Consider the following 13,928-nt stretch of genomic DNA (forward strand, 5'->3'; position numbering starts at 1 on the left):
CCAGTTCAGTGAACCCATAATGACGGTTTCTCACTTCTTATCAACGACGCAAGTTGACACTCTGACCTTGGCCATCCCATTTCTGTCTCACAACATGCAATGCCACTTAATGAGGACAGGTTTATGCTTAATATGGAAACGAGAAAGCAGAGAGATGAAGGCTATAACGAGATTAACGAACCAGATGCATATAGAGTATTTCGGGACTTGTTTTGACGTGATTGAGCTCTTAAACATCTCAAAGATCCATTCAATAGAAAGATTGCTTCAGAGTGATGACATTTTCTTCCTGTGACAAGCATGAAGTCACAAATATGTCACATGTGTTTAATCCGAGGCCTGCTTCGGCTCTGTGTCATGCCACCATAACACCATATCAATTTAGGGTGAAAATAGAGTCATTACTGGCTCCGGCTTTGTATCTCTGGGGGGATTATTACATGGGAAGGATAGAAAAGCATGTTCTCCTTAGGAAGGGGTTTGATGACGTAATGCCTTCTCCAACACCAGCCTAATTAAAGTGACCATCAAGCTATTAATTATTCCATGCTGTCAACAGGCATCGGAAATCATATTCATTACCAATGCATCATTTAGTTCTCTTTACACTGTGTGTGTGTGTGTGTGTGTGTGTGTGTGTGTGTGTGTGTGTGTGTGTGTGTGTGTGTGTGTGTGTGTGTGTGTGTGTGTGTGTGTGTGTGTGTGTGTGTGTGTGTGTGTGTGTGTGTGTGTGTGTGTGTGTGTGTGCGCGCGTGCGTGCGTGCGTGCGGTTCAAACAAGCAAATCATGCTATTGCCGTAAATAAAAGTACAAGTGCTAAACATTCTCCAGCGACTGGATTAAATGTTATCATCACTTGCATGATATTAATATTTTCCCAACATTAACTATGTGCACAAATGTATCTAAAAAATCCCAACAATTTAAAAGGTAACATGGCTAATTTCTGTCAAAACTAACTGGACTTCCATTGACTTGTGTGGGTCATGTTCCTTGTGGCCTGAATAAAGAAACACTGCATACAACGGGTCCCTTCCCAGTCCCAGTTACTGGAAAAGGGAAGCGCGTTGCATCTCATACATGCAACAGAATGCCTTTATCAATATGCCATATCAGTGCACTGCTCCCTCAGTGAAACTGGGTAGTTTCAGCTCTCTCTCTCTCCCTTCTCCAGGCTTTGTCAGGAGAAATGAGTCCTTTCCTGTGCAGTGGCAGTCACCAGGCCCAGAGGGACTGTCAGCCCAGTGCCCTAAACTGCTTTGTTGAGGCCATGTCGCAGTGTGTGCCTCCTATTCCCATCCGCCCCTGTGTGCTGAAGTACTTGGGCAAGACACACAACCTCTGGCTGCGCTCCACTTTAATGCTGGAGCAGCAGGCCTTTGAAAAAGGCCTCAGCCTGCACAGCAAACCCAAGCAGAGCACAGAGTTCTACGAACAGGAGAGCATCACACCACCTCAGCAGGTAGAGTCATATATACATTTGTTTTGTTTTGTGTCATTTTTACTGATATTTATTACCTTGACAATTGACAATTTTGTGCAGAGTTTCGTTCAAGACTTTTATTTGTCAAGTCTCGTTAACTGAATAGATCATAATGTGAGTCTGTAGACCAACAGACTAAAACAATCTTTTAGGCTTCACTTCTGAAAAGTGCTTCTGCTCTTTTTCTTATTTATCCTTCTCGTTCATGTATTTGTGTGTTATGAGCTCATGTTTAATATGGGTAAATCTGCCTCTTATTCTGTTTGAACTAGACTCATTAGCAAAGCTGCTCTCATTCAATATGCAGTTCGATCACTGCAAATGTTCCAATTTGTTCTGCTGCCATCCACTTTTTTTGTTCTACTTCTCTGTAGGAGATTTTGGACTCTCTAGCAGAGCTCTACTCTCTGCTCCAAGAGGAGGACATGTGGGCCGGCCTATGGCAGAAGAGGTGCAAGTTTCCTGAGACCGCCACAGCCATTGCCTACGAGCAGCATGGTTTCTTTGAACAGGTGGGAGAAAGCTTAAAAGGAAACCAGTGGTCACTTTAAAATTGATGTATGGTCTTACTTAGCATATACTGTTGCCAGTTTATTGGGTTCACCGTCCTGCAAATAAATCCTACCTCCATGAAGGTGTTATTTAACTTTATGGGCTGTAATTTGTGGTGCTGTTAAATTATATTGCATTTTACTGAGAGGTGTTCCTAATCTTCTGCCCACCCCATTTATATCAATGAGGATTGAAAATAAATTGCATAGAGGCTGGCATGTTGCACTGATGATCATTTTATAAGCCTCAAAAAGCTTGTGTTTAAAACGTTCCATATATCTGTTTAGGCTCAAGAAAGCTACGAGAAAGCAATGGAGAAGGCTAGAAAAGAGCATGAACGGAGCAATGTCTCCCCAGCCATCTTCCCTGAGTACCAGCTCTGGGAGGACCACTGGATACGGTAAGATTTCTGGATCACAGATGGCAGTCTTTTGTTACACATCGAGAGCCAGCACTGCACAAACCCAGAGTGGAAATATATACAGTTCTTGATAACAACTTGCCACAGTCTGGGACGACCGCCATGCTTCCCTGCAGAACACATGACTCCCAGTTGTATGCCTGTTAAAAGCCCATTCTTGCTATTTTACTTAGGGACAAATATTAAGGATATTTTACCTCCCAATATTGAGTGTATTTTACCATGCAAATCATTTGTGACATTAAGGGGAGGCGAACAACTATATGGGAAAGACTAAGAAATATCAAGGGGCCTATGCAAATCTGGAAAACCTTGACAGCATTTTAAAAAGCCAAAAAGGATGGCCAGTCAGTTTTTATTCAGGCAAAAACTCTTACAGTGAAGGTTTTAAATCATGCACTCTGAATTTGACTAATAAAATAGACACAATTTATTGCTCAGCGCAGCTGTAGCACATTTAAAAGCATATACTGTTTTAAAGTTGTCTAAACTTTTCGTCTCCCTCGCCTTCTTGTCCAGCTGTTCTAAGGAATTGAACCAGTGGGAACCTTTGACCGAATACGGCCAATCTAAAGGCCACTCAAACCCTTACCTCATGCTGGAATGTGCTTGGAGGGTTTCCAATTGGGCTGCCATGAAGGAGGCTCTGGTGCAGGTAAGGAGTGTGCAGTCAACACGTATTTCTACACATGTAAACACATTTGCACACTCAGTGTCTCCTAAAGGTTGCAGACGCAGTGGAGCCTTGACTCTAGTTTTTCATTGTGTTCCTGGTTTCCGGTAGAATGCTGTATATTAAGCACAGGCCTCGTGTCAGTGTTCAGTATAGTAACTTGATATTCGGCCCCTCTACCACCCCATGCCCCTGGGGATAATGAAAGAGCTGGCCGTAAAGCTGTGGAAATGCAGTTCAGCTGTTTGCTCTGTTAATTTATTGGCCTCATGTTTCCTAAAACAAAGTGTAGACGGGCGGCGAGAGTGTGATAGTACCTGACATATAACAAATACTCCTGCTTTGCTCTTTCAAGGGGACTTGGAACCAATCCATTGAGCCACTCTGTCCTAAGGTGACACCTAATTAAATTGTCTGGATGGCAGCACCAACGCCACTTTATCCCTTTTTCTGTTTCACTCCTTCGTTCCTTCCTTCCGCCTTTCCTCCCTCCCGCTCTCTGTGTACCCATTTCTCTGTCCTTTGTCTCTTACCTCTACAACTTCCCTTCTTTACTTGGTTTCCTATTTGTCATTACTACCTCCTCTACTTCCACCTCCATCTCTTCATCCCTCGCTCTGCAGCTCTGGTTTTAGCGGCTAATATTTACGACAGCTGCGTGCGTGAATAATTACCCCGGCATCTGCTGCGGGGTGATTTGTTTTATGGTGGAGGAGAGGAGCAAGGCTTTCAGCTGCCTGCCCTGCCCACTGCTCACCAGCTCAGAGGCGAAGTCCAAATGTCCCTGCTTTCGATTAAAGCTGGCTCTTGATAAGGGCGTCCCTGTCTCCAGGATATTCATCAAGCGTCACCCCCGATAAGTGTGCGCTGACCCGTCACTGTAATTTTAACCAACATCAGAAATACACAAATATACATCGTTGCATCCTCATTGCACTTGCACTTTTCGCTACTCCTTTTGGTCTTCTCACATTCCGTCTGTGTCTAACACATTTCTAAACATGCAACAACAAACCACAGATTTGAAGTAGCAGGCTTCCGGGGCTGTTGTTTGTTTAGTCTTAATGCGCTTAGCGATTTAATCAATAGCAGGGCCTTTTCTTCTCACCCGCCTCTGTTTCAGATTCGACCTGGTTGATTGGTCATTAGTGCAAAAGTCCTGCTGAAACCATTCAGAAAATGAAATGGAAACAGTATTGTTGTGCGTTCGTGCAAAATTATGCAAGGAAAGTGTCGTAGACCCTTCCCCTTCGGATGTTTTCATTTAATTAAAATGGCCACACTCCCAAAGCTGTGGAGAGTGTGTGCTATTCTGCTTGACATCATACTGACGAACACGCACAGCAAAACAACACATCGTAAACACCAACTGTGTATCCGTTTCTACAGAATATGTCACCAATTCCACATTTAAGTGCTCACAGGCTTGTGGAAAGGCACCCACAATATTGAGATGCCCCTACCAGAGGTGGAACAAAGCTCAGCAATGTTTTTCTAAATATATGTAATACATGTGATTTCATAATGAGAAGTCTGACTGATGCGGTATGTGGGGGAAAAACAGAATGTCATTATCTTGATGCAACGAGGAAGACATCAATACAAACACACAAGTACAATTAGCAGAAATGTCAACATGTTCCAAGCGAAATGAAATGACTGTAAATGACATCTCTGCAGTCAGTCTAGAGACTTAAGAATACACCCATACACTGGTCTTATTGAACGTTTTAACCAACTAACTCCAATGTAAACACACCTGCATCCTTATGACACACTCAGAGGAACCGACATAGTATTAAGTGAGAGATGGTCCACACAGGGCGGATGGGGGTGAGGTTGGATGGGTCAAACAACCACATGAACTTCGTCTCAGAGACTGCCGTTTGTGTCCTGTGCTAAACTAAAAGTAAACGCTGGCATTTCTCACTTCAATCGTAAGTCACATCAGTCGTTAGTCACCTCCGTCTCGCATAAATAAGCTGAACTCGGGGCCTCGCGGTTGCTGCCTTTTTATAGATTTATAGATTTTTATAGATTTATAGATTTTTTCAAGCAAATATTAGACAAATAATAAGGCTACCTGTGTGGTTAATTGATGGGCATCCTGCTGGCCAGCGTGCTGGTGCTTGATGATGTGCTGGTGCTGGAAGACCTCCGTGCATGCATATGTTTGAAACTGGATATCAGGAACTTGAATGTCCATGAAACCCAATGCTCTACCTCTTTGCCCATTTTTGGAAAAGCCGGTGTCATCACTATGACCTGTTGGCTCTTAACTAAACTACTACATCCATGCCTTTGGACAATCACAGCTAAAGCCACCTAAAAGCATGCTGTTTGTAGTACTGTATTTCCTCATCAAGTTATTCACAGTCGGCGTTTTCATTCTGAAAATACATGAGCTCAGGTGTATCATTTCCAATTTGGCCTGGTTTTATTAAGCACTTCTTTTATTTGTGGGGTTTGTTTGTCAATTTAACCACTTTTGCAGTAAAATATTGTTATACATTAATCCATTTCTTATGTAGGAGACCTAAGAGAATATGGAAAACTTGCTTTGATCTACCTCCAATAGGGGTATCTCAAAAACGAACACACATTTATGGGCCTTCCCTCTAGCCTAGTTTTCTTTAATTAATCTTTTTAACGGCAACTAACAGCTTCTCTCTGTTAGTGAATCAGTCAGCTTTTCCCAAAAGTATACATTTTTGATGTACTGCTCATGTCTCATGACACAACATTACTAAAAGTCTTAAAAATGGCTGTTTTCCAGTGCAAATATAAGTAAAGCTTGATATTGAGATGGTAGATTGTAGAATAGGTAAAATAATAATGACACTACTTACAAAACATTCATGCTCTTCAGATTAATGTCAACTAGCAAAACTGCCACTTCCAACAGCAGCCGTGCTCTTGTGAACATCTCCATATGTGGCAGCACATTGTTTTGTATGTATGCGTTTTCTTACTATAAATGTGTGTTGGAACTTGATTGTGTGTTTATTTCCAGGTGGAGCTGAGCTGTCCTAAGGAGATGGCGTGGAAGGTGAACATGCACCGCGGCTACCTTGCCATCTGCCACCCAGAGGAGCAGCAGCTCAACTTCATCGAGCGGCTGGTGGAGATGGCCTCCAGCCTGGCCATCCGGGAGTGGAGGAGGTTGCCTCACATTGTTTCCCACGTGCACACACCGCTGCTGCAGGTGAGTGCCCAACATGCACGAGTGTTTCTATTGAAAGTCCAGTTAGACTGACGCGGCAGGAAACCAGGATGAGAAGTGAAGGCAGGTCAGTTAACTGCGATAAGCACATGAAGAGATGCATGTCCAGAGATCATCAGTAGCCCTGAGATGTTGTTGAGTAACACTGATAATGGCCCCTGTCTCCTCTCTCACTCCATTTTGTAAAAATTGAGATGGATGATTAAAAACATCAAAAAATCGTTAAGCCTCTTTGATTCCACCGTGAGAGAATACAATAGACACGAGGCAGGGATGAAAACGGAGAAAATTGAAAAAGGTAGAGTGAACAGAATGGGGGACAGATAGAGAGAAGAAGAAGAGGAGCAGGGAAGAAAGAGAGTTAGTTGAGAATAGCTGTAATTACTTCCCTGCCATCAGATACCGTTTGATTAAATACCTGCAGCAGAATTACATTTACATGATGAATGGGACAGTCCTGAATGAAGGTTAGAAATGGACCATCAGCTGATATTAACAGATAATCGTGAAAAATATTGTATTGCCTAATTTATTTTGTTTTGGGATGTTTGACTTCAGAGGGGGGGGTTAAGTCTTCAGCACAGCTCTGATTCAGTACATTTATCTTTTCAAAATGGGTATTTGAATCGGGTGACTACGTTCTTTGTTATTTTGTGTGTGTGTGTGTGTGTGTGTGTGTGTGTGCGTGTGTTGGTGTGTGTGTGTGTGTGTGTGTGTGTGTGTGTTAGTGTGCGTGTGCTCGCATATGTGGAGTCCAATTATTTACCCTAGCCGAGGGAAAACAAGCTATTTATTCCTCCACCCAGCCAAGCGGTCTGTTGTAAATCTCCATTCCAGACTCTATATCTCATATTCACGAATGGAGAATAAGAAGCCCAGACTCTGCAAATACAGAAGGACTCAAATACCATTTGAATCAAGTTATCATCAAATCCCAGCTCTTAGCAGTGACTGATGATCAATGGATTATCACCCACATTATTGATTTTGAGGGCTGGCATTAATATTGATTGATGAACGGTTATAATGGAATGATTGATTATATGTTCACAAAGCGGCTTCGGGCCAATCAATGCCTCTTTTTTCATGGAATGAGATAGAAGCCCTCGCTTATCATTTTCCCATTTTCCCATCTCCTTGTCCTTTTTGTTTCTGTGCCATCAGAGCAGATTAGCAATGTTTTAGCAATGTATGAAGATATAATGATTTTCCCCAAAATATATTTTGGTGGCATAAAATAAATATTGCTGGGCTGTATTTCAATAATGTTTAAAATATTGTTGTCTTTCTGACATTTTCACTAGATGCTATAGAGCAGGCTTGTTCAACTGGCCCGCCGATCAAGCTTGACCGGCCTGCAGATTATTATTATTTTCTCATGCAGTGACAGACAAATGCACAACTGATAGCGCTGCCATGCACGGTGCTAGATCGAACAGTATGGCACGGAGAGACGAGTCAGAGCACCGTACATTATTCAGGGTGAAATTTGAAATATACAGAAATCTTTTATGCTGTAATTCATTCCCATGTTGATCAGAGTAATCTTAGTCAGCTACTCCCCTGGCAGCAGCAGAGCATCTATCCCTCTCCTTTTACACGTGAGCATGCAGGAGTAGGAGTGAGCTACTATGGTTACGTGCACACTCTCTGTAACTCAGACATTTTTTTTTTAAATTCTATTATATTTTTTCAGTATCCCCCATTTTTAAACATAACCAGGCGCCATGTGTTAGGAGCACAGATCTTGTACCCATAAACACAAGTTAGCAAAAACACACAAAAAAGGTGATAATTCATGATGCGAGAAAGGGGTGGAGGTGGTCCCGTCCCCGGTCATTAGGCGTTCTGAAAATGTGTATCCCTGAACAATTTAGTTAAACAGCCCTGCTGTAGAGGTTATTAATTTAAACTGTCCTGAAAAGAGGAAAATACAAATCAATTGTGTCACAAATTAATGTAATAATCGTATAATGTGTGTTAAAGACTTAATCCAGGAAGCATGAGAATGCATTGCTTTTTTTGAAGGTTATGTAACAGGTCTTCAGGTAGAAGTAGAAGTAAATGTGTTTGGAACTGGAGCACGGCAAGCAAACGGAAAACAAACAATTGACATAAGACATAAACTTTAAACCAGTGACCAGTCACTGATTGACAGCAGGTGGACACCATTTATGTGTAATGCCATGCAAACTAAGCAGGACGTTTGGCAAGTGGCATACATCTGCTGAGATGTGTAGACAAAATCTGAACAAGATTAAGTGCAGCTGGAACATTGTCTGGTCCAAATCTTTGAAGCAGGCGTGGGAATGTTAACCATAAACAACAAAGTCAGTCATTGCAAGCGTAAGAAGCATTTGCTCGTTGGCTGCTGCTTCAGTTCTGCCACCTTGCAAAGCATCATTAAAGTTTAAAGTTGGAGTCAAAGAGTCAAGTGAGTGTGGTTAAGATACTCACGATACTTTATGAAAGGCCACGAGCAGATTTTCACTCACTAATTTCTCCCCAGGCGGCGCAGCAGATCATTGAGCTGCAAGAAGCGGCCCAAATAAATTCAGGGCTTCAGCCGGCTAACCTGGGCCGCAACACCAGCCTCCACGACATGAAGACTGTGGTGAAAACCTGGAGAAACCGCCTGCCCATTGTTTCTGATGACCTCTCCCACTGGAGCAGCATCTTCATGTGGCGCCAGCACCACTACCAAGGTAAAACACTCTGACGGACCCGGTACCGCCTGTAAGCTTGAGAACACTGATACTGAAAACACACATTTACGTTCACACGCGTGTCTTTTTACACAGCGTACGTGTGTTACGGGCTGCCACTCTCACACAGACACACTCTCACATTGCTGCTCAGGTTAATGCTGGTTCCAGGAAGGGGTCTTCTTTAAAAGGACACGAGTTGCAGAACCCTCTCAGGGTTTCTGTGCATTTCCAAATGTCAGCTCACTAAAGCACTCTCTCTCTCGCTGCAGGACACACACACACTCTCACCCCAACACACACACACATGTATTTACCTTGCTCAGTGCTCTCTCCCGCAGTGACTTTGAAACCATTCAGAGGCAGCCACTGCAAAATATGATGTCTCAAGCAACTTGAGCTCCAACTCGCACTGCGAGGCGCTGAAATAATGACAGCACTGGTTCTGCGGCAGCATGCCGATAAAATCCACTTCATTTATACGTGACAGCCTTCAAACTTATGTTGAAGTGAAATGGAATGCTCTCGATGAAATTCATCACCATGGCCCATTTACTGTTCAATACTTGCAGTGTCCCCGGTGCCCTCTTCTGCATTATGACCGCAGAGCTTTCAAAGTGGTAGAAGATATCCAATCTTCATATTGCACCAAGCTTTGCTCTTTTTCCGCTTACTTCTTTAAATATGACACTTGTATGAGGAGAAAAAATACATGTTTTTTTTACTGTTTTGTCTCCGTCCGCAGCCATAGTGACGGCATACGAGACCAACACACAGCATGATCCGAACAACAACAATGCCATGTTGGGAGTTCATGCCTCAGCTTCCGCTATCATTCAGTATGGCAAGATAGGACGCAAACAGGTACTGGTTTAGTAGTATAAGTGTGAAATAAACAATATTTAGTTCCACATTTGTTTTTGTTTTTTCTCAGATCCCTTCAACCTTTTAATTGTGTTTGTGAAACCACATCCCACTTGTCTCCCCAGGGTTTGGTGAACGTGGCTCTGGACATTCTGAGTCGCATCCATACCATACCCACCGTGCCCATTGTTGACTGCTTCCAGAAGATCAGACAGCAGGTCAAATGTTATCTACAGCTGGCTGGCGTCATGGGCAAGAACGAGTGCATGCAGGTAACTGGTTACTGATGTTATTTCAGAAAATGCTTGCAGGGAAAGTAAATGTGGAATCACCACTAACAATAGTTGGGAGTAATTGGTGTGATTTCAATAGATTTTAGCCCCAGGATTTTTTGGTAGGACTCTGCTCATAAATAATCATATATTACAAATGTCAGTGTGTTAACGAGTGTTTGTCACATTTAAAGCTTCTCTTGGTTTTATAAGCTTGTAAGTGACCCATGCACTACTTTATTAGCAAGAGCACAGATCATATTGCACCCATATATAACACCTGCACCATGATGCAGCACTGCTGCAAGACGTTTGGATCATGGTCATGCATGCTTCAATATGAAATGGCCTTTAAGTGAAGAACGAAACATTTAATGCATTTATTGTGATTTCAGTCCGGAGGTGGAGTTAGTGTTACTTTGAGTGGGAGAAGTATCAAGAGCAAACAAGTGTTGGGGGTGGCTCTAGGTGACAAGTTCTAGCAGGGAGACTTATAAGGGAGTGTAACTCTGGAGCTTGCTCTTAAGCCCATGGAGTACTCTGATTAATAGAAGCAGTTCAGCACACCACAAGTCATTAAAAGTGCCAGTAGACACTCCACTCTCTCTTTCTCTTTTCTATCTCATCTCCTCTGGTTCCCTCTGTCTCTCTCCCGCTACACATCGTTTGTCACAGCAGTACATAGGAGACACCTAATCAGAGGCTCACCATAATGGAAGTTTGCTTCCTCAAACCTTTTTTTCTTAATTCTTAATGAACACTGAGCAGTTTGGGGTTTTTTTCCCACCTGTGATTATGACCCTGTCTAAAAGAGAATGGCGTGGTATGTTTTCCGTGATTCCTTTCCCTTGCAGCGGCAAAACTGTCTTCACTGAAGCTTGGTGTGAAACTAAACCTCTGTTGTTTACTTCCTCGTCTGTTAGGGTTTGGAGGTGATCGAGTCAACCAACCTGAAGTACTTCACCAAGGAGATGACAGCTGAGTTCTACGCTCTGAAGGGCATGTTCCTGGCTCAAATCAACAAGTAAGTCCAACGGTGCTCCACTTGTCTGGTCCTTCACTGCCTTTCCAGCTTGGCACAAGCATTATCACTTTTTTGCCAACTTTAGATTGGCTCCTTTCACCTTTTTGTTTTTCCACAATGTGAATCTACCATTCTGTCTGCCATCGTCTTCCCTTGGTTCATTATCACATCGTCCTCAAACTGTGTCAGTGGTCCCTTCACGCTGAGTGGGTGTTTTATCCTGTCAGGACCTGGCAGTCATATTCAATCTGCACTTCTTGCCTCAAACTGACACACCTCTGAGATAATGTTACTAGGTAACCCCTGCGACGTGGCTTAGTTGTTAATATCCATCTGTTTCATCTGTTCATGACGGTGTCAGTAATGTGTTTTTGGCTGCAGGGGTTGCCCTTACTTGACTGCTTCCTCTTTGCTTTGCTGGGCCTTGCATACCCACCGCCACACTCTCTAAGACCCGTTCCCCTTCAGCACCCCCTTTCACCCGTCATCTTTGACGTGACACGGCATCCTGAGGGGTGAAAAACAAATTGAGGAAGGCTTATTAAATGTATATGCAGCTCAATAATTAACTCGAGGCAATTTTCAGGAATCTCTGGGATCAGCAGAACTTGCCTCAACCTCAGCAGGGTTTATTGCAATCATTAAGTTTCCCCTACACCGGGGGAGAATTAACCGCAGAGTGGGCGTTGGAGAGTGTGTGTGTGTGTGTGTGTGTGTGTGTGTTGGGAGAGAGTGTGTATGTATGGGTGCAACTACATATGCTAAGGATTTTGGGATCATTCAATTAAACGGCTGTCAGAGATTTGACAGTCTGTTGGGTGCCTGTTCTCCTGTTGAGCCGGATAGTAGAAACTGTTAATGTACTTTAACACTGGCAAAGTGACTGAGGCAACCCCATTAAATATTACTGGAGGGTCTTCGTCTCTGGCTCCCAAAGCAATCAAGCTCCCATTTCTTAATCACATGCCAAAATGCCTTTTATAATAACACATTTAAGTGATTGGTTTGGGAGACATGTCACCAAATAAGCAGGGGAGTAGTTTTTTTCCTGAGCACTCTTAAAATGGAGGTCCGTTTACGACCATGGATCGGTACGGCTTTTCTACCGACGGGCTTGTCTGTCTTGTTTTGACTGCGACTAGTGTGTCTCAGGGTGCCATTGCATCTTATTTATTAATCATAGATCTGTAACAGTTATTCAGACTGCATGCCAACAGGAGGTCTGAAGCCGTTTGGTGTGATGAAAATGGCTGATTCAGAATATATTCCCGTCAGCATAAACTGTGCAGTCAAAACTTCGGTCTCCTGCCAGATGTCCCCCTGTCTATTTATAAGCCTGCTATTTAACAGTTCTTCTACACAGTGACTTCTAGTTTGCTGGACCAGAAAAAAAATCCCAAGGATTCTCAAGTTTATCAGCAGGCAGATTTCTCTAAGATGTAGAAATACTAATCACAGTCAGTGGTTTGTTTACAGATAAATATAGCCATTACACTGTGTTTTTTTTCCCATTTCTGATGAAATAGGAAGATCTTAAGCTCGTATGTCGTCCAGTATTACATGGATTGATCAGCACAGCATGATGAGGTTGGGTTGAACTACAAAACGCGTGAACCCTTGGTGACATTAATTCATGCTGGGTTAAATTCTTACTCTGTAATGCTGATGGGAAAGGCCTTGAAGATTACAACAGATGAAATATGGTGCTTATTGATGTGTAGTGCATAATTCAGAATGTGATCATCATAATCGGTTTCTGGCACACTCCATCTTTCTCCTTTTCTTTTGCTCCTTCAGCTCTGCTCTTCATCCATCTCTTTCAATACTCCCCCCTCCCTTTAGTGTGCATCCCTACGTTTCCTCTTCCCTTTCACTCAACCTTACTTCCTCCTCACCACTGCCAACCACCAGCCCTCTGCTCACTTGCCCTTCGCTTGTGTGTCCCTCACTCTTTATAATACCCTTTCTCCCTTCTTGTTCCAGGTCAGAGGAGGCTAATAAGGCCTTTTCAGCAGCTGTACAGATGCACGATGTCCTGGTGAAGGCCTGGGCCATGTGGGGTGACTACCTGGAGAACATCTTCGTCAAGGACCGCCAGCTCCACTTGGGAGTGTCCGCCATTACCTGCTACCTCCACGCCTGCCGCCACCAAAACGAGAGCAAGTCCCGCAAATACCTAGCAAAGGTGAATATGGATCTGGGAAGGGGGGCTTTTTGTGTGATTATTCATGTCCAAGTGAGAGAGGCAAAATGTGGAGACTCTTTGTGAAATGCGAATACTGACAACATAATCACCGGTGTTTGTTTGTCTCTTGTCATCAGTTAATGAGGATTTATGAGAGAAAATGTTTTGTGGTTTTTTGCTTTGAAACAAGCATGTAAACAACCGATCCTGTAGCTAACCTCTGTTTCTATAAAACCAGAAACATCAGGCCCCTTTTCACTTTTCATTTCCAAGAATCCTGACCCAATCCAGCCCCTGCATTATTGTTGCTGATGATAAGAAAGACATATTTTCCTCCTCTCAGGGCACACTCACACTAGGGCCGGTTGATCTGTACCATGTCCGGGCCTGAATGCCTCTTGTATAGGACTGAAACGATTATTAAGTTACTCAAGTAACTCGATTACAAAAAATGCATGAGGCAAAAACTCCGCCTCGAAGCTTTGTTAAATACCTATCTCACGCATTATGCGGCCTGCTGAGCGCA

At 43.2% G+C, this 13,928-nt stretch overlaps 1 protein-coding gene across 1 annotated transcript in view; it reads left to right on the forward strand.

Annotated features, from left to right (window-relative positions):
* Window positions 1–13,928, forward strand: part of trrap (transformation/transcription domain-associated protein) — a 78,494-nt gene that overhangs the window by 44,758 nt on the left and 19,808 nt on the right. Inside the window, exons 53-62 of the mRNA XM_084040739.1 lie at window positions 1,175–1,462; window positions 1,858–1,995; window positions 2,323–2,435; window positions 2,976–3,111; window positions 6,143–6,334; window positions 8,862–9,057; window positions 9,803–9,921; window positions 10,047–10,193; window positions 11,117–11,217; window positions 13,201–13,402. Coding sequence (XP_083896865.1) covers window positions 1,175–1,462; window positions 1,858–1,995; window positions 2,323–2,435; window positions 2,976–3,111; window positions 6,143–6,334; window positions 8,862–9,057; window positions 9,803–9,921; window positions 10,047–10,193; window positions 11,117–11,217; window positions 13,201–13,402 — 1,632 coding nt within the window. The remainder of the gene's footprint in view (window positions 1–1,174; window positions 1,463–1,857; window positions 1,996–2,322; window positions 2,436–2,975; window positions 3,112–6,142; window positions 6,335–8,861; window positions 9,058–9,802; window positions 9,922–10,046; window positions 10,194–11,116; window positions 11,218–13,200; window positions 13,403–13,928) is intronic.

The sequence above is a fragment of the Eutrigla gurnardus genome, assembly GCF_963514095.1.
Source record: "Eutrigla gurnardus genome assembly, chromosome: 22".
NCBI lineage: Eukaryota > Metazoa > Chordata > Actinopteri > Perciformes > Triglidae > Eutrigla > Eutrigla gurnardus.